Source organism: Thamnophis elegans, chromosome 11, assembly GCF_009769535.1.
Source record: "Thamnophis elegans isolate rThaEle1 chromosome 11, rThaEle1.pri, whole genome shotgun sequence".
In the NCBI taxonomy this organism is placed as follows: domain Eukaryota; kingdom Metazoa; phylum Chordata; class Lepidosauria; order Squamata; family Colubridae; genus Thamnophis; species Thamnophis elegans.
In genome coordinates this window covers 45,689,022-45,710,708 of record NC_045551.1, presented here as the reverse complement: position 1 = coordinate 45,710,708, position 21,687 = coordinate 45,689,022, and the positions used below count along the sequence as shown (strand labels likewise).

Here is a 21,687-nt window from a genome sequence, read left to right as displayed (position 1 = left end):
GGGGCAATATGCTGACATTGTAAACCGCCCAGAGAGTGCTGTAAATGGAGTGGTATATAAGTTGACGCGGTATTGCTATTGCTATTAATGTGAATACTTGCCAATCACACTAGATGTAGTTCCCCCTGGGCATCCAACAGTAGACAAACAGGGACCATTGTTTCCAGCACTTGAAACATAAATTACATTATGTTTCCATACTGCTTCATTAATAACTTCACACATTCTCCTAGAAGAGATACAAAACATCACAAACTGAGAAAGGGCTTTTTCACTTACTTCTGTTCTTTCTTCACTTAGGTCAGAGATAACCTTTATTGTACAGATTCCTATAAGCTGCATCTCCTCGTGCTATCACCACCTTTCTGGATTGCAATGTATTACCTTCCTCTTGGCACACAAAGCATCATAATCAGCAGTGCAGCATCAGAATATTGTACAAAATGAATAAAGCTTCCCATGAAAAAAATGAAAAAGGGGGATGGAATTTGCTCATTTGGTCTACCACAACAACATTCTCCTGCTATTTCCTGCCAGGAATTTGTTCTGTTGAAATTCCCTACTGTGGCGTTGGCTCTCTACAGTCACTCCAACTGTATATGATTTCTAGGATGTGAACACAGAATGCTTCAGTAATTCATGACACAACAATTCTATTCTTGGTTAATTCATTATTTTAAATTAAATGATTTTTCCCACTGCTGGCAGAGAGCAAAGTAATACTCATAAATATATAATCTCCTTACCCAGCATTTGGCCAGTGAGTTGCCTCCCCATAACTGTAGTTGACAAGGTCACATTTATATTTTATTGTTTCTATCATCTGTCAAAGTAAAAAAAAAAGTTTAAGGCTCCGAGCACTGCATAAACAACATCATTTATTTGTAGCTAATTTGTAGCTTATATATATATATATATATATATATATATATATATATATATATATATATATATATATATATATATATATATATATATATATATATATATACACATACACACACACACACACAAACATATATATACATATATATACACATACATACATACATACACACACACACACACATACATACATATATATAATTATTTATTTATTTATCAGCACAAATACAACAACATATATATATATAGTGTAATTTAGTGTCACAGCCCCTGGTATGCCCAAATATGGGAGGAAGCAGACTGCTTCCTTTCTCTGTCTATCGGCTCGTCACAAGAGACCATCACGACAGAAAGCCATTATTTTTACTGTTGCCTTTGTTACATTTGTGTTGCATTTTTATGCACTTTATTTATTTATCAGCACAAATGCAACACACACACACACACACACACACACACACATATAATTAGACCTCTTGCATTTCCTATATTATTTATAAAAAAACACAATTTAAAGCTCTGCCCATCATAAAAGCAAACTGATATTAAACAAAGTGGATTTGAAAAAAGAAAACTCAGCTCCTTCAAAATTCACTTATAAAACATTAAATCTCACAGACTGATGGTCATTCCTTAGCCTACTTCAGGGGTGTCAAACTTAATTTCATTCAGGGCTACAGCAGGATAGTATTGGACCTCAGGTGGTCATGGTGACCAGTTCGATGTCACTCATGTCGGGGCTCCTGTGGTGGCCTGAGTGCTCTGCCAGAGAAAACAGGCTCCCAAGCTCCGTTTTTGCTGGCAGAGGCAATGTGGGCTGGTCCTTTGCTGTTTTCAGGTGGCCCTGTGGGCCAGATCTAAGCACCCTGCGCACTGGATCTAGCCCCTGGGCCTTGACTTTGACACTCCTGGTCTAGTTTCTATAAATTTTTCACATTATCTTTTTAAAAAATTGTGTTATTGCAGCTGCACTACTGACATTTCATTCTAGCATTATGAAAATATACCAAGGGAGCTTTGCAGATAATTGGCAACTCTCAAGAAGCACTGGCCTACACAACACTGCAATTTCAGACTAAACTAAACTGTGAGGCTAAACTTTCCTATGTAATTCTTTTTTAAAAAAATTAAAATTATTAAAATATTCATTTATTTTTATTTTACCTTATCTTATTCTATAGTGAAAAAAGTAGGGTTCTACATTCAGGAAAGAAAAACTGAATGCACCAATACAGGATGAGTTGTATCTGGCTCAATAGCGGCGAGATAGATTTTAAGAGTCCTAGTGGACAATCACTTAAATATGAGCCAACAGTGCATTGCAGTTGCCAAAAAAGCCAATGCAGTTCTAGGCTGCATTAACAAAAGAATAGAATCAAGTTTATATGAAGTGTTAGTACCACTTTATAATGCCTTGGTAAGACCACAATTGGAATATTGCATCCAGTTTTGGTTGTTATGATATAAAAAAAGATGCTGAGACTCTAGAAAGAGTGCAGAGAAGAGCAATAAAACTGCTTAGGGGACTGGAGGCTAAAACGTATGAATAAAGATTGCAGGAATGGGTACCGTATTTTTCTGAGTATAAGACGGACCTTTTTTCCTCAAAAAAGAGGCTGAAAATCTGGGTGCGTCTTATACATCAAATATAGCATTGTTTTGCCTCCCAAAGCCCCATCCCCTTTACAAAAATGGCTGTGTAATACCTTTATGGAGGCTTTCAGAAATCTTCTGGGGGCTGGGGAGGGCAGAAATGAGCAAAAGATGAGCTGTTTCTTTGCTCCCCCCAGCCCCCAGCCGCACTCTATAAGCCTCCATAAGGCTATGCATGCAATTTTTTTGACAAAAAAAGGGCCCATTTTCGTGAAAAACGGGCCGTTTTTGGGAGGTTTGCAGAGTGAAAAAACTTTTTTTCCTTTCAGAAAGCTTTTTAGTTAGAGTGATTGATGAGAATTACATTAATCAAGTGCTGTGCCAGCAGAAAAAAGTCTTAGGTGCTGCAGGTTGTTAGCGATTTCCTTCTCCAGCACATGGATAAATACACCTGGAAACACCTACCTACTGTCTCCCTCTCTCTCCCTACCTACTGTATCTCTCTCTCTCCCTCCCTCCCCCCCTATATATATCCCTATCTACCTACCTATTCTCTCCCTACCTACCTATTTTTCTCTCTCTGCCCCCCTCTATCTACCTACTCTCTTTCCCGACCTACCTACTGTATTTCTCTCTCTATCCCTCTACCTACCTACCTACCTACCTACCTACCTACCTACCTACCTACCTCTCTCCCTATCTACTGTATTTTTCTCTCTCTCTCACTATCCCTCTATCTACTTACCTACTCTCTCTCTCTCTCCCTATCTACCTACTGTATTTCTCTCCCTTTCTCTCCCTTTCTATCCCTCTATCTACCTACCTACTGTTTTTTAAATTTGCCTCTTCAAAACCTTGGTGCGTCTTATACTCCGGTGCATCTTATACTCTGAAAAATATGGTACGTTTAGTTTAATGAAAAGAAAGACTAGGGGTGAGATGATAGCAGTGTTCCAATATATTAGGAGCTGCCACAAAGAAGAGGGGATCAACCAATTCTCCAAAGCACCTGAAGGCAGGACAAGAAGCACTGGATGAAAACTAATCAAGGAGAGAAGCAACCTAGAACTAAGGAGAAATTTCCTGATGGTTAAAACAATTAATCAGTGGAACGACTTGCCTCCACAAGTTGTAGGCGCTCCAACACTGGAGGTTTTAAAGAAGAGATTGGACAACCATTTGTCTGACATATTATAGGGTTTCCTGCTTGAGCAAGAGGTTGGACTAGAAGACCTCCAAGCTCCCTTCCAACTTTGTTATTGTATTCTGTTATTCTTCATTTTTATTAAATAAAAATAATATGATTGCATGATTGCAGCCTAACTAGAAAAAGGAAGACAAAAGATAGTTACACTCACAGAATTTCCAACCAAATATGTATCCAATTCCCTTATCTCAGGCAAAATACTGGAGGTTTCAGCCAGAAGGCCAAAACCTTCCTGTCAAAATAACTATTGCTATGGCCTTCTCTTTAGATGAATATGCAGAAGTTTCATATGAGGCTAGACTGAGCATGTTTAAATAACAAATTTGCCCTGATCATATTGACTTGAGGAAATTTGGCATGCCAGGATGAACTACTGGCCCTCCTATGCTTCACAACCATTCATTCTTTGCTAATATAGCTACTTCAGAAAAACCTGTTTTAGTTCACTGCCATGTACATTTAGTGCCAACTTGGAAAACATTCTAAGAAAGGCATTTATTCATATCTCAAAAGAGACATCAAGGAAGCCCAAGAACATTTTAGAGTACTATTCAGAAAATATAAATAAAGGGAGACTTTATGATTAGTTTTTCTGTGCAATGATTTTGCCAATACTTACTGCTCTTATAAGGCCAGTCCCGGTTTCCATAGTGCTTAATCTTGTATCACCAACCTTAATAGCAAGTATTTGTGCACCAGGGGCTATACCATTTCTCTCTGGCTCTTCAGGAAAATACCCAGCAGCTATACTAGCAACATGTGTTCCATGTGCACCTGAAAAAAAGTTGAATTCACATTAAAAAAACTCAAACAATTCAGTGTATTGTTATTCAACCTGACCCATGAGATCCATAACTTGCCACATTTCGTACCTCTCTGCACATTTTGCATCAATTGTGACTGATAGTTCTGCTGTGCGATACATTTTAATACAAATTTGGAAATAGATTACAGTAAAATGAATATTACATCATCTGCCACTTTATACTCAAGATCACTGCTCTTTTTTGTTGATGGGAAGGCTCCGGGATGGTAGTTAAAAGTGCCATAAAGGTGGCCATACATCCTTCCTTGGGAAAATCATCACAAAACCTAGAAATTCTAGCTAATCATTGCTTAGTCTCCAATCCTCTCACTCCCTGAGGCAATATTAATTATGCTTATGGATAACCTCTGAAGAGACCAAAACAGGCGAGTTCAACCCTCCTAATATTATTTGATTGTGATAATATCCTTTTCTACTCCCTCCACAGGTTGGGATAGAAAGGTTTGTACTTTGACCTCTCTGTTGTGGCAAGCCTCATAGCCCTTCTCTCCCATATTTAATATCTACATTAACTATAGATAAATCATCCACCAATATGGATTAAGTATCATCAGAATGCAGGTAAGAACCAATTTTATATCTGCACCTCAAGGCAGAAAGCTGTCATCAAAGATCATCAAATGTGATGGATTTGGTTTCAAAAGCCAACCAATTCCATGGAGATTTTTTACCTACAGTTGTATTTAAAAAAATCATTAATTCATTAATTAATGGTTGGAAACAAACCAAGGAGAGAAACAACCTAGAACTAAGGAAAAATTTCCTGACACTGAGAACAATAAACCAGTGGAGTGGCTTGCCTTCAAAAGTTGTGAGTATTTCATCACTGGAGGCTTTTAAAAAGAGACTGGACAGCCATTTGTCTGACATGGTATAGGCTTGAGCAGAGGTTTGGACTAGAAGACCTTCAAGGTCCCTTCCAATTCGACTATTCTGTTAATTCAAACATTATATAGAAATTTATTGAACATTCATCTTTGTAAATCTGTGTTACACAGTCTTTCCCATCTTGGATCAATATGGTTTCACTCTATTTTTGAACTCTTTCTATCTGTGAAAAAAATTGATCAATCAAGGTTTAATGACCTTTTAAAAATTGATCATTTATTCTACATATGATAATACAGTTTTGTACTTTTTTCTCTTTTCAGCTTTTTTCTTACATTTGTATTTCTGTTTTATAATGACTGCTTCTTTTAAAAAAGCTTTTTCTTTATAAATACAATTACATAATGCTCATAATTATGTAATATATAGTATATTGTATATTATATACATTATCATAAACTTATGAAAGATTTTATGCAACCCAAGCAATGTCATTAAACTACCGGTAATGTTTTCAATCTTCCTACATAATAATCCCATGATTAAAACACTGCTGTTTTAATAAGATGCTAACTGTGTTTTGCTATTATCAAATATGTATCTGTTGTTAAAAGTTAAGACAAGAGTTTTCTTTGGGATTAAGACAAACTACATATTTACCGGCCGTACATAAATTTTAGAATTTTGTAAAGTCTTACCTCCACTTGTCACAATCGAAAGCAAATTGCCGTCATCATAAATATTGACAGAGTAATTTAACATTTCTGATGTTCCAAAAGATCCATATTCTTGACCTTCGTTGTAATTCCGCAGAACAGTACAATTAGAAAGGTCACCAGTTTCATTGGAATCTAAGCAAGCTCTGTGGATAAGGAGCATAAAGACAGATTGATTCTCAGTTCTCCTTTCTTATGAAATTGTATGTTCCTCTCAAATGCTGTCTGCTGTTCAGTTACAAAAGCAATTTCCATACTTACTAATGTGATCCTGCTCACAATTTTAAGCCTCGTGATCAGCTGCACATACCAAATTCAAAACTGACTTTAGCCGTGCAAATAAAAAACTGCTATTTTAAAACATGAGTATACTCCCAATCTGTAACAATCCCTCATAAAATTAGGCTGATTATAATGAGCAAATACACTAAATCAACTTTTAGATTTTATTTTCCTTCAACTGCTTTTAAGGTAGAATAATTTCATTATGCAGCTTTATTAATACTCTCATTATTACTATGTGACAGGCCATTAGAACATTGTCTAGGCCAGTGTTTCTCAACCGTGGCGACTTTAAGTCCTGTGGACTTCAACTCCCAGGCTGGGGGATTCTGGGAGTTGAAGTCCACAGGACGTAAAGTCGCCAAGGTTGAGAAACACTGCTCTAGACCAAGATATAATTTACTGACAACCCACAGCAGTAATAGAATACACTAATTTTAATGAGAATGTATAGTTTCAGTGAAACCCTCAAAGTAAACAAAATCTATACGATCCCTTTATTACCAGGTCATGACAGCTACTGGACGTGATATACATAACCCAATCCAAAAGAAAAAAACGAATAGTCAATTCTGTAGGGCAAATGAGAATCTATATAGCCCATATAAAATCTGCCACACTCACTGCCCCTGTCACTTGCTTCTGGCCATGCTGGTCCTTTGTTCTGCTGCTGCCCTTGCTACCGTTTGCCTGCCTCCATTTGCTGCTTCTCAGTCCCCAGCTGCCATGCTGCTGGACCACCATGCTGCTTCCAGCTGCTAGCCACCAGCCTCACTGCTCCTACCCTCCAGTCTTCTGTCGTCCACACTCTGCCATAACCCCATTGGTTTGTTGTGTTGTCTCCAGTTCACTGGTCCCAGTCACCTCTTTTCTTGTGTTGGGCTGCTTAGCTGGGCTCCTGGGTTGGGTCTTTTGTCCTCCTATAACCGTAATGGTGAACCTATGGCATGAGTGCCAGAGTTGGCACACAAAGCCCTCTCTCTGGGCACGCACACCGTCTCTAGCTGCTCTTCGGATTCTGGGGTGCGCATGCATGCTGGCCAGCTGGTCTTTGTGCATGCAGGAGCGCCGGGCACCAAAAGACCAGCTTCCTGGCGTTCTGGTTTCACGTGCATGCGGGCTGGAAACCAGAAGACAGCTGGCCGACGCGTATGCGCACCGGGTAGCTATGTTTCCAGTGCTCCCGCGCATTCTAGTTTCAGCACTTGGTGCTGAAAAGTGTTCGCCAACACTGTCCTATAATCTCCTGCTGTCTCAGTCTCAAGCTGCCGGCCTTGGTCTCTGAGTAACTGAAGATGCTAAGCTGGGATGTGGGTCGGGCAGGGCTGAGCTGTACTGTGCTGTGCGGATTGCCCTGGGTTGATGATTCCAAGAGCTGTTGGATGTGATGGCATTTTTCTCCAAATACACAAAACAAAACTGAGCCATGCAGATATCTGAGTAATATACTGGAAGGCATCCGTACACAGAATCTCAGTCTCTCCTCAGCAATGTGTCTCTCTCTCTCCGCCTTCAACTGCTGGTTCAAAATCCTTAACATTGTAGCTGGACTAATGTTCCCCACAGGGCAAAAATTCTTTTCCTGAATCTACCGTATTTTTCAGAGTATAAGACGCACTGGAGTATAAAACACACCAAGGTTTTGAATAGGGATTTTTTTTTAAAAAAAAAGTTTTTACACTCTGCAAACCTCCCCAAAACTGCCCGTTTTTTGCAAAAATGGGCCTGTTTTTTTTTCCCCAGAAAAAGGGCATGAATAACCCTCAGGAGGCTTGTAGAGTGTTCTGGGGGGGGGGGGGGCAAAAACAAGCAAAAACCGGCTCGTTTTTTGCGAAAATGGCCTCGGGGTTGTTGTTTTTTTGGTAAAAAAAGGGCATTAGGAAGCTTATAGAGTGCTCCTGGGGGCTGGAGGGGCAAAGTTGAGCAAAAAACGGCCCATTTTTTTGCTCATTTCTGCCCTCCCCAGCCCCCAGGAGCTCTCTGAAAGCTTTCTAGAGCTCTGCAGGGCCAATTTGTTAAAGGGGTGGGGTTTCAGGAGGCAAAAAAATGCTATATTTAGAGTATAAGATGCATCCAGATTTTTAGCATTTTTTTGAGGGAAAAAGGTGTATCTTATACTCTGAAAAATACGGTATTTCCTTTTGATACAACAGTGTAATCTAATATAACATAGTATTATATTTATTTATAAGCATATAATTAAAAACTGCAAATAATCTAGAAATCACTAACATGTGATTTACACTGTAACTAAGCAACAAGGCATACCACACACAAAAACACTCTTAAATAAGGGTGTTCATAGGAATGTCATCACTAAATAAGAGGTCAAAATGCAGAAAAAGTCCATTATTTGATCAATAAATTACCACTGATACACTAAACCTAACTACTGTGTGAGAACAGTAAAGATGAGACACAGATGGCTCACTATCATCCACTTCCAAAGAGCTGTTCCTAATTTTCGTAAGTATGAAAACAGAATAACAGAAAGAACCAAATGGAAAGTCTTTATCTTGCAACTGGTATTCTGGCTGGACCTTCTGGCCCACCTTTTTCCGTATTAGGCTTAGGATAATATTTATTTAGTTTTCAATTTGATTTATATGCCCACTTCCTCAATTTCAAATACAGGAAGTTGGGCAACAAATAGTTTTGGATTACCATGCTTTCTGTTCTGCTGCAAGGGGGTGCAGTAATGGTAGCCTACTTTCTCTTTATTTTTAGAAGTCCTATGTAAAAAAAAAGGACCTTCATTTGATTATTTTTTCATCATGCTAAGATCTAGAGGACAGAAAGCACTCAGATACAAATGACAACAGCACCCTTCTGAAAGGCATTTTCTCAGTTTGGTCCCATTCACTGAAGGAGTCTATGGATTAGAATGTCATCTTGCCCTTAGTTGACAGAGACTGGAGCAATAAATCTATTACAGTAAAGATGAAAGTTACACTACCCTTATTCTTTTTTAAGTAAGTTTTTATTTTATTTTCTTATTTACAAAAATTCCCATTTCAATTCAACAGTGTGCTGTCTCAGTACATCCATTCTGAGATAATCATCATAATTTTCAAAACAATATTCCTTACACTGATATCAATTCTATTAATCTTAATAATAATAACCTTTTTTTCACAGTTAAAGTCTAATTAAAAAAATGAATTGGTATTTTAATATAAGGAAAAAAAAATACCTCCAAGTTTCACCATCGTGCCACACCAAGCAGTCATACACAGGGCCAGGATCATTATATTTTTTCTCAAAAGAGTTTAGCAGTTCCACCCGACTCTGAAGCTCTTCCTTCATTAATTTGTTTTCCTGGAAAATAAAGTGTCTCCTGAAAAAGTATGCTAAAATCGACACTCCTCCTACACAGAGAAAAAAAAATGATACGCTCCTCTCTCATTGCAATAAAAAATATAGCATAGTGTTTATACTGCACCCAGTAACAGTTCAACCATTATGTCAGGCCTGCAGCCATATTCCCTTTTGGATCTTCGGCCTGCCACACTTTCTATTATTTTACTATGCGTTTCTATTATGGGAAAATGGGAGCGGGGATGGTATGAAGTTAAATGCTATGTAGCCAAAATAAAATTCCTTTCTAGAACCCAAGGTCATCCTTTGTCTTTACACCTCTGCACCTGACCGGAACTGGGTGGGGGGAACTGCCAGCATGGCAGCATGGACCATGTGATGGACTTGTGGGTGTGGGGGCAAGATCCTGAACTTTCAACTGGGTGGGGAAAACCAGGAAGCTTTCAGATTCAGGTTTTCCCAGATGTGCCAACATGGCTCTTTTAATAAATTGGAACTTTGAGTAATACTTTGCCTTGGACTCTGATTTAATTTTGGATGCTATTTGGAACCATGACACATTCCTTATCTGCATCAATTGGAATATTCATTTGACTCTCCATCACTGATGCCTAAAACTATCCGCTCATTAACAGCAAGTTTACATACAGTTAGAAGTCTGTAATAGTCATGAAAACATGTAATGTTTTTATAGCTACTGGACCCAGTTATATACAATATTTATTGCTATGCCACATATACGATGTGCGCAAGCTGAAGCTACCTTTGACTATACTTCTCTTTTTTATGGTTATTAAGGAAACATTGAATCAGATATTTTATTTACTCTGATATAAGTAACTCACATTTGAAGTATTTTCTTTCAATATTTTCCTGTATATTAACTGGGATAATTACAGGTAGTCCTCGACTTACAACAGTTCATTTAGTGACCATTCAAAGTTACAACGGCAGTGAAAAAGTGACTTATGACTGTTTTTCACACTTATGACCATTGCAGCATCCCCATAGTCACATGATCAAAATTCAAAGTCTTGGCAACTGACTCATATTTATGACGGTTGCAGTGTCCTGGGGTCATGTGATCCTCTTTTGCGACCTTCTGACAAGCAAAGTCAACGGGGAAGCCAGATTCACTTAATAACCATGTTACCAATTTAACAACTGCAGTGATTCACTTAACAACTGTGTCAAGAAAGAGAGTAAAATGGGGCAAAATTCAGTTTTACCCCATTTTATATTTGTTATGTTTCACTTAACAACAGAAATGTTGGGCTCCATTGTGGTCATAACTCAAGGACTACCCGTTCTTTCAGCTGCATTGCAATTATTACATTCATATTTATTTATTTCCCCTTTACAGGGCTTATAGGCTGCTCTAATCAATCAAATCTGAATGGTACTGTATAAAACTCCCTAAATCCATTGTTTGGATTAAACAACAGGTAAACAATTAAGATTAAAATTAAATGTAACTTGTAAAACAATCATAAAAATGGGTAATAACGTTCCAGACTAAAACAAAACTGATTTGTCATGTGGAAAGATAACCCCAGCAGTGTTGGCTCCAGGGCTCGATGAAATAACAAATTTTTCACAGACTTTTTAAAGGCCAGAAGGGAGGAGGCAAATTAAGTAATGATATTTAATTTTGTCCCTTCTTCTCACCTGTATATTTTATTTTGGGTGATGTTACTTTAAATTACAACCCTGGGGGAATGGACTGTATTTCTTTATTAATCTGTAAGTAATCCTAGAAACTTTTTTTCAATTGTAAAAAAAGATATATAAATGCTTTGAATATTTTTTAAAAAATATTACCCTACAGGTATTGAAAGCTCTTTGAATTTGAGCCTAATTACAGCCTGTGCTTTTTCAGAATAATTTCTGTAATTATAATGAGACTAGAGAAAACAAATTAAACTTAAATATTTTATGTGCCTACAATCTGAAGCAATTAAAACTCCAACTGAGTCATCTGGGTGCTCACTTTGCTCATGATACAAGACAATTGCAAATATTTAATGGCATTGAGAAAGTTATCCTGAATATCCCTTCAAACTAAAATATTAGCAGCTCATTTTAGTAAATAATTTTAAAGTGTAAGTAATTTAAGGAAGCATTCATAACATGAAACCAGCCTTGATTGTTTTAGACAAAATGTCATTTGTAATTATGTTATGCAAAAGTAATCTTCCATACGTGGGTCTTACTAGTACTTATTGACTAATATAACCATTTAAACAGCTTTAAGCTTTTTCTTCTAAAATATACTAATATACAAACCTGTGATGAAGGGAGTTGAGCAGCTTCAAATTCTTCTTGTTTTCTACAGGCTTCTGCTAGTGCTAATCTGTGGACAGGATCCCAAAGTTTTTCCTTGCGTTCTTTCTGAAATAAATAAATAGCAATTGATTTTTTAAAAATATCAAAACTTGGTAATTTTATACTACAATAAATTCAATATCTTATCTCAGTTGTAAACTTTGAAATGAACCAATTGTCTCAATATTGCTTTTTATATGCAATATTTTCGATATTACAACACTTTATCAATACAGACAAGTAGAAATAAACTCCCAGAATGCTTAAAATGCTGCTGCATGAATAGTGCTAAAAAGAAATTTCAGTATTTTCTCTTAATTCAGAGGGAATAAAAGTACACTCAAAAGACATCAAACAACAGATATTAGTACAAGCACTCCTTGCTTAAGGAACATTTGCTATAACAATGCTATAGGGCACTGCACACCAGAACAACTAGACACAAGGAGAGTTTTCCCCCCATGCCATCAGTCTGCTAAACAATTAATTCCCACAATACTGTTGAAATATCTAAAAAGGCAGTATTACCATCATTATTCCCTCACCTTCCCTATTACCTATCACATTATCTTCTTATGACTATAACTTTGTTGCTTGTATCTTACAATTTTAATCATCCAAGTATAATTTATGTTGTTTGCTTATTTTGTATCCATTACTATCACTGTGTTGTATCTAATGTTTTATGATGAATGTATTTTTACAACGACTATGATAATGATTTATCACTATTGTTGTATGTGCACTGAGAGCTTATGCACTGGAGACAAATTCCTTGTGTGTCTAATTGCCAATAAAGAATTGTAATTCTAATTCATTCAGAAACCATTGAAATTCTGAACATCTGTGCCCAAAGTTATGGCCATTGCAGTGCCCTCAGTCATGATTGTAATCTGGGCACTTGGAAACCCATTTGCACTTGCCAAGTGCCCCATGATCATGTGATTATCATTTGCAATTTTAAGAAGAGAAAGGGAAGATCGCAAGAACTCCTGCTCGCCAGGGGCCTTGCTGAAAAAGGTCTGTCCTGAAATCCAAGCAGGATTTTGGCATTTGCAGAAACTCACAACAACCTAAATGCATTTCTTTCTTTCTTGTGGTTCAAAATGACTTCAAATGTAATTGAAGTTAGGATAAAGAATATAAAATAATACCTGCATTCTCTCTTTAAGAACTTTAGGATAGAATTCATAACCATTTTTTAAGCCAATGTGATATTTTCCTGAAGGATTTATCCAGTTGTCTGGAATCTAAAAAAGGAAAGAAAAGAGAAACATAAATTACATTTGGTTCATACACTTCAAACAATTACTGAACTATTTATAATAAGAACTACCCTCTTCCTCTGAAAATGAGACCTCCCTGGATAATAAGCCTAATCGGGCTTTTGAGCGCATGTGCTAAAATAAGCCCTCCCCCAAAATTTTGCAACACTGCAGCAGCCATGAGGTGACCACGCTCACTGCCTCCTGCACTTCAAAAATAACAAGACCTCCCCAAAAATACAGCCGAACGCTTATTTTTTTTGTGGGGGGTGGTGGTCAAAAGAAAATAAGACCCTGTCTTATTTTTGGGGAAACACAATATTAATGTTAGATGTAATTGATTTCAATGCATATATACTCACCCTTTGAAGGCATAAATTACAGAAATACATGGCACTAAGTTTTCAGTTTTTATACAAAGTAATATTTGAATAGTTTGCCTCTTTTTAGTATGTTCTGCTTGTAAACAACTGCACTATCATGTAAACTCCTCACATAAAAGCTCTACAATATCAAATCTGTGGTCAAATGGGTGGAAAATAAAAAATGTAACATATGGAAGATAAGAACCGCACTATGCATTTTTTATTTTAGTTGGACTCATAACAAAATGTTCCTGTTGGAATGTAGCCTGTTTACATGTAGTGCTCCTCACCTTGACCTTCTCCCCACTTGGGGTGATTGGGCCCTCTTTGAGTAGGGCCTCGCCTTCCTCCATTTAGCCAAGGTGTTCTATCTACCCCACAAACTATCGTTCTTGATGGGAGGCTCACAGTGCACTGTAAAAGAATCCTTTCCCATCTTTAGGTATCTTTTAGGTTGGAGTTGGAGAAAGGTTAGTGACTATTGGCTAAAGCCTGTAGCCACAAAGTTTGTAAGTAGAGGACTGTCTGTATGCACTATATCTCTAAGTGTTGTATCTAATGTTTTATGATGATTGTATTTTTACAATGACTATGATAATGATATGCATTTTCTTTGAGATCTTGCAGTGAGGTGCTATGAATGCACCCTCATAGGTTCCAAAGCACTGTTTTGTCCCCAGATTCAAAGCATTGCATAGCCGATTGCAAATAAACATAAGGCTATAAAACATCAGATGACTGTAAATATATTACCATCAAACATATATTTAACAGACATATATTTATGGTAAATTCTTTAAAAAATCCTTTGCTTTTAGACATTATGACTTAAGTCAGTGGTCGGCAAACTTAAACACACAAAGAGTCATTTGGACCTGTTTCCCACAGAAAAGAAAATACCAGGAGCCACAATAGTCCTAACCGGAAGACCCCTGTTCAATTCTGGAGTTGACCGGAAGTTCAGTTCCCCCATCTTAGAGTCTCCTCCTAGCGTGGCGTTTTTTCCCCCTCTATCTGTCATAACCGAAAGTCCTATCAATTGTGGAGACAACTCAAAAACCCTCCCCTTGCCATAGTCTTCTCATGGAGCACTGTGCTTCTCCCCCCACCCCCACTGGAAGCTCCTCTCAAAATTGTGGCGCCGACCAGTGATGGAGCTGCAGCAGAGGGAGGAAAGAGCCACATGCAGCTCCAGAGCCGCAGTTTGTTGACCCCTGACTTAAGTAAAGGTAAATATGAATGCAAATATATTTTTAAATCGGCTCAAGGTAATTTCTCATAACAAGTCATCCTAATGCATATACAGCTGGACAATATCTTAAGTTTTGTTTCAAAATAGGGCATCACAATTTAATGCCAAATTCTGTTACCTTTAGAATTCTTCCTGAAAGACCAGTAATTTCTCCATTTTTTGCTTCTGTAACAGTTGAAGTATTTACATCCCCACTGCCCGTTGTATCAATTATGTCAACTATCTTGGGTTTTCCGTCAGTTGTGATCTAAAGGCAATTAATAAAAGCACATATGATACATGAATATTCTGTTTTATAACTACTGCTACATGGATTGGAATAATGCTATCGGTCTGTTACAGCAGACACCACCTAAATTTATTTCAATAAATGTAATTCAGCCTTTTCTAAAGCCAAGTTGATTCACAACATAAACAAAATCCATAAAGTTCAAATTAACAGCACGTTAAAACAGCAAGATAAGCAAATATTCAGTAGAAACAAAGCTCACAATTCAGTGAGAATTATATTTAATTGGCCTATGTCAATTCATCAGAGTATGAAGAATTTTGAAAAAGGTGGGGTTTTTTTCAGACAAGGTTCTTGCTTAATGAACCACATAGTCCTTGCTTAATGATGGCAATCAGGATGGCCTGAATTGCTGTTGCTAAGCAATGCTGTCATGTGACATTGCACTTTACAATAATGTCACTTAGCAATAGCAATTTTGGTCCCAATGGCCACCATAATCTGAGGACAACCTGCATTTAATTTATTTCCTGCCCAAACCTTTCTGGAAAAGGTCTTCATTAATTCACAGACCATTGTGGGATTACGAGACTCTTACAACAGAGAATTCCAAAATTTTGGTACAATTATTAAGACAACCTTCTCTGGTCATGGCAATGTAAGCCATTTAAAACAAATTGTTCTTATAAGAGCCATGCATTTTAGAGAGTTTGAAACATAAACGTAATAATCAAAGATAATACTTGGTACAGTAGAGCTTATACATAAGCCTCCTATAAAGAGTAGGAGGAATAGGAATTCAAATTATGCAAGAGGAAGCAGATAAACTGGATACTGTCACAAAGGAGACAGTATGGAAAATCAACTGGAAGGATATGACAAAGCAGAGACAGATCTTTATTGGCCAGGAGAAAACAATGATGCAAAATTCATTTGAAAAGCAGCTTTAACATCAAAGCAAAATACCGTAGCAATTGTCTTAACTCAAAACTAAATAACATAATTGCTTTCCTATCAAGCTCAATACAATCAATTATTTAACTTTTGTTTTTATTACAGCAATCTGCATGCTACCTACCATTGGACTCTAATCAGCTTAACAGATCTCATGTGTAACAAGAGGCAGAGTAAGACAAAAGCAGAGCTAACCAAACTCAAGCCTTAAGTAATGGACTAGATCTGTGATGGCGAACCTATGGCACATGTGCTAGAGGTGGCACACAGAGCCCTCTCTGTGGGCACGTGCCCCGTCGCAAGCTGCACTTCTGGGTTCCGTCAAGTGCTTTAATACAGTTGCTCATGTTGTGGTGACCCCCAACCATAAAATTATTTTCGTTGCTACTCTATAACTGTACTTTTGCTGCTGTTATGAATCGTAATGTAAATATCTGATATGCAGGATGCATTTTTGTTATAAATTGAACATAATTAAAGCATAGTGATTAATTACAAAAACTATATGTAATTATATTTTGGTTATTACCTTTAAAGCCCTAAATGGCTTAGGGCCAGCATACCTGCGAGACCGCCTACTGCCACATACCTCCCAGCGGCCGGTAAGATCCCACAGATTGGGCCTCCTTCAGATGCCGTCAGCCAGACAATGTCGGCTGGCGGGTCCCCGGAGGAGAGCCTTCTCTGTGGCTGCTCCGACTCTTTGGAATGAGCTACCCCCAGAGATCCAGACCCTACCACTCTCATGGCCTTCAGGAAAGCTGTTAAAACCTGGCTATTCCGGCAGGCCTGGGGCTGTTGACCTCTTTGTTGAGGTCCAGCCCCGATTAGAATGAATGCATGTGTTGTGATTTTAAACTGTCTTTTCCTTATTTTTTCTTTCTCTTCTTTCTTTTTTGTAAGCCACCCAGAGTCCTTCGGGATTGGGCGGCATATAAATTTTAATAATAAATAAATAAATAAATATTGTGAAATATTTATTTCTAATTACAAATAAATGAAATTTTGTCTTGAAGCATGGTGTAGCTTTGGTTTTTCTTGCCTAAGTGTTAAGAGTTTACTTTACTTCTACTCCCCTCTTCTTTGGGGCAGCCCCTCAGATATTGGAAGACTGATCATCTCTTTCCTCATTAATGTTATTTTGAATTACATGATTTACCTGAATTTGAACAAGAGCAACCAAAGGGCAATTTAAAGAGTCTATAACCATAACTTTTTAAACCTGTTAACCACATCTAAGCCTTTCATAAATCTCAACTTAAAACTATACTGCTGCATGTCTTGATTTGACAAGAGCAAGGTAACATGCTCATAGAAATCCTTCAACTTTCTGCTAATTATAAATTGAAGCATTCCCATATAATTAAATTGCAATTAATTAATCACTGTTAAATGTGTCAAGCACAGTAAACACAATTATATTTACAGAATATTGCACAATCGTTGGCATGGTAGAACTAGTTTGGGCTTTTTCCCCCTCCCACCTATGAAGAATTAATTACAGTATGTAAAACATTTAATAATATACCTCTTTGTTTTTTTCCTGAAATTTAACATCCTCCAGTTTTCACAATCCCATTTGCAACATCAGCCAGTTTTAAGAGGATCACACTTTTCTTAATTATATTTTGTACAGGTGACGCAACTTCATTCAATAACATATTTTATGTATAACCAAGAGTTTTAAAGAGTTCAGCATCATAACTTATAGTAACAATCTTGCTAATTTATAAAGATGACTGCAACACTTTTAATGATACTTCACCTTCAACCCCATTTCTCTTTACTTCAATATAATGCATATAACATCCACTGATAACATGTGAAGGAAACTCAAACTATAAACATTAAGGCTGAAAGTTTCTTCACATTTGTTAACTTGAACAAAGCCCCTCTTTGAAATACCAAAGCACCCTCAGTTTTTGCCAAAGATTTGTACAGGTGTTTATGTACAAAGAAAACTTCCACTGGGACCATTAGTGAAACGAGTATGTGGGAATACATATAAGCCTTACAAAGATGTAACTATTTTAACATTTAAGAGATGTGTGAAATTAGGGCTTTCCTTTCAAATGCCGTGTATAATTAAAAAAAAAAACATTTTAAGGCATTACTGAATTCTTATAATGTATTGTATATTTAATGAAAAAAAACCATATTATTAGGATTGTAAGGGGGAAAAAGTTTGCATCCTATGTGTCATCATTGGTGCTCAGATGGAAGACTACTAAGGAATCCTAACATTACATAGTAAAGTAGGAAGGCTGGAAAAAAAACTTCAGTAGACAGTAACAAATTACTTCCAATGTTGTCAAAAATTACATGGATATACATTTATGGAGATTGACATCTTCTTAAATTCTAACTGAATGATGGGGGAATGGAAGGATTTATATTTTTTGCAGTCATCTCTCCCAAAATTGAGTTACAACTGAAGCTTCTTGGATGAGAAGTGAAATGGTTTCAAGGGGGGGAAAAACCCAAGAAACTCCAGTTGCCTTTTGGAAAACCCTCTTTGGGAATACAGGTAGTCAATTTACACTCACAATGGAGCCCAAAATTTTATGTTGCTAAGTGAGACATTTATTAAGTGAGTTTTGCCACATTTTTATAACCTTTTATAACTCTTAGCACAATTGTTAAATGAATCAGTGCAGTTAAGTTAGTAAAACGGTTGTAAAGTGAATCTGGCTTCCCCATTGACTTTGCTTGTCAGAAGGATGTAAAAGGGATCATGTGACCCTGGGAAACTGCAACCGTCATAAATATGAACCACTTGTCAAGCCTCTGAATGTAAATCATGTGACCATGCTGCAACAGTCATAAGTGTGAAAAACGGCCCCTTTTTTCAATGCCATTATAACTTTGAAGGGTCAATAAATAAATTGTTGTAAGTTGAGGACTAGGTAGGACATGGATTGAGGACATGGATATACAGTTAACCATCTGACTTTAAGCTATCTTGAGATAATTTTCTTTACCTTTTTCAAAACTATCATACAGAGAATCTAAGTTTACTTATTTGCCTTCTACTTTAATTTCTTATGAATAAATTTTGAAGAAGTCTTTAGAAGTTATAAATAATAATAATAATAACAATAACAACAGCAACAATAGTAAGAGCCGCCTATGCAAAGAAGCTGAAGAAACAGTGGAACACCTGATAAGCTGCTGCAAGAAGATTGCACAAACTGAAAACCAGCAGCAGCATGACAAAGTACCAATAATGGTGCATTGGAAGATCTGCAAGAAATATCATTTGCCTGTAAGCAAGAACTGGTGGGGCCATAAAATAGAGAAAGTCATAGAAAATGAAGACGTTAAATTGCTCTGGGACTTCAGAATCCAGACAGACAGGGACCTGCCACATAACACCCTGGACTTAACAGCTGTGGATAAGAAAGACAAAAAAGTCTGGATAGTGAATGTGGCAGTGCCTGGAGACAGCAGAATAGAAGAGGAAGAACTGGAGATGATAACAAAATACAAATGCCTACAAATAGAAACAGAATGACTATGGCAAAGGCAAGCAAGGGTAGTACCAATAGTAATAAGCGCCTTGGGTGCAGTCCCAAAACAACTGGAGCACCACTTTAACACCATAGGCATTGACAAATCTGCCACCAGTCAATTACAGAAGGTGGCTTTACTTGGAACTGCTTCCATCCTGCGACGATGTGTGTAACACCATCAAACATCCAGATTTGCCTATCCCATGTCCTTGGAATGGACTGGATAGGTAGACAAAAATGCCAAACCCAGACTGAACATCTGGCTGACTGTGCAATTAAAAACAACAATAATAATATCCCCATTCTAAAGTTACCTGACCCCAAATCCCAAGAAGTGAAAAAAGACGATATGAATTAGGTTGTATCTCTCCTATCCCAATAAGCAGTTCTCTTTCTCCTTGAGCCTCTCCAAAGGAAGCAGTCTCTTAATCCCCAAGGACACACTTTTACACCAAGAAAGCCACTCAACTTTCATTGTATCTTCTCCATTCCTATTATCTAACTTTTCCATCCACTGAACTATACAAAGCCTGGTACCGTGGCGATTTGACAACTAAAGAGCAACAGCAGGAGGAAACGCTGTGAAAAACAAATCTCTCTTAACACTATTATTCAACCCAAAGTATGAAGTACTGGAAGTCCTTGATTTACAACAGTTCACTTAGTGACCATTTCAAGTTACAACGGCACTGGAAAAAGTGATTTATAACCATTTGTTACCATTGCAGCATCCTCATAGACAAGTGCTTTACATTCAGATGCTTGACAACCGACTCACATTTATGACGGTTGCAGCATCACGTGACCCCCTTTTGCAGACTTCCAACAAGCAACGTCCACAGGGAAGCCGGATTCACTTAACAACCTTGTCACTAATCTTAACAACTGCAATGATTCACCTAACAAAGAAGACAAGAAAAGCAGGGCAAAACTCCCTGAACCAATGTCTCCCTTAGCCACAGGTGCATCCGTGTTTGCAAATAAGTGAATAAACTTCTTTGCTGCTTTAAAGTTGCTGTCTCAGGTAGTTCCACATGCGAACATGCACCGTTTATAACTGAAGCAACCTGGAATTAAGGAGAAACTGCCTAAAAGCGAGGGCAATCAACCAGTGGAACAGCTTGCCTTCAGAAGTCATGCATGCTTCATTACTGGAGACCTCTTTAAAGAGAGACCGGACAGCCACTTGTCTGAAACAGTGAGTATAGGTTCCCCTGCTTGAGCAGGGAGCTGGACTAGAAGACCTCCAAGATCCCTTCCAGCTCTATTCCTATTCCTAAATTTTGGGCTCCATTGTGGTCGTAAGTTGAGGACTACCTGTAGCGGGAAGAAGCGACACAAAGAGAAAATAATAATAATAATAATACAATTAAAGGTTAGGGAGACCTCCGTTGGCATCTCACCTGCATGCCCGGAGCGCCGGGGTCCACACCCGTGTCTAAGACGGCCAAGAGAACACCCCGTCCATCATACTCCGGGTACCGGGAAAGGAAGGAGGTCGCTCCGGTTTCCTTCTTGGGCAGAAGCCCTTGAAAGGGGAACTGCTCGTCTCCAGCCGACGCCGCCATGTTGAAAACAAGAGGAGAGGGAAGGAAAGATTAAAAGAGACGCCAGACACGCAACCGACACGGAAAGACAAGAAGGGGCCGCGCAGCCCGAGGTGACGCAACGGCTCTCTTGGGAAGAAACGCTCCCGAAGGAAGAAAGGGAGGAAAAGGGCGCAGGCTTCTTTTTCCTCCGAACGCATGCGCCGCCGTTCTAGCCAATAGTAACCATAAGCACAGCCCGGCAAGGATGCCACATCACGAGCACTCTCAGCCTGCGAGGGAGATTTGATCGTTCCTTGGCTTGGCTGAGCGAGAGTTGGAGCCGCCTCTCAAATTACAGCGCGGCTCGCTCTTGAGGTGTGGACCAATGAGAAAGGGGAAGGCTTTCTTAAAGGGGCAGCAGGTTGATTAATAGCCTGCTTTGAGCTCTCTTCCGCCTCTCCTTCCCGCCTTTCCTACTTTCGCGGCTTCCAGTCTCGCCTGTAGTAGACTCACCGCCCTCGGCTCCGTCTTATTTCAAACAACGCGAGATCTTAATACTATTTCTTCGCTGGTGTGGGACGGGGAGGGTGGTCGCTTCGAT

General features: G+C 38.2%; 1 protein-coding gene across 3 annotated transcripts in view; it reads right to left on the bottom strand.

The window, feature by feature from the left end:
* The window catches only part of TPP2 (tripeptidyl peptidase 2), a 51,670-nt gene extending 30,278 nt beyond the window's left edge, over positions 1–21,392 (bottom strand). The window contains exons 1-9 of one of the 3 annotated variants that reach the window (XM_032226446.1): positions 20,961–21,392; positions 14,981–15,109; positions 13,135–13,230; positions 11,942–12,046; positions 9,531–9,655; positions 6,038–6,201; positions 4,305–4,459; positions 747–823; positions 102–229 (exon numbers count right to left, since the gene is read on the bottom strand). In XM_032226446.1, the coding sequence (XP_032082337.1) occupies positions 102–229; positions 747–823; positions 4,305–4,459; positions 6,038–6,201; positions 9,531–9,655; positions 11,942–12,046; positions 13,135–13,230; positions 14,981–15,109; positions 20,961–21,125 (1,144 nt within the window). In that variant the 5' untranslated portion in view covers positions 21,126–21,392. The remainder of the gene's footprint in view (positions 1–101; positions 230–746; positions 824–4,304; positions 4,460–6,037; positions 6,202–9,530; positions 9,656–11,941; positions 12,047–13,134; positions 13,231–14,980; positions 15,110–20,960) is intronic. The other 2 variants (XM_032226444.1, XM_032226445.1) reach the window with 2 other exon arrangements.
* Positions 21,393–21,687: the final 295 nt, after the last annotated feature.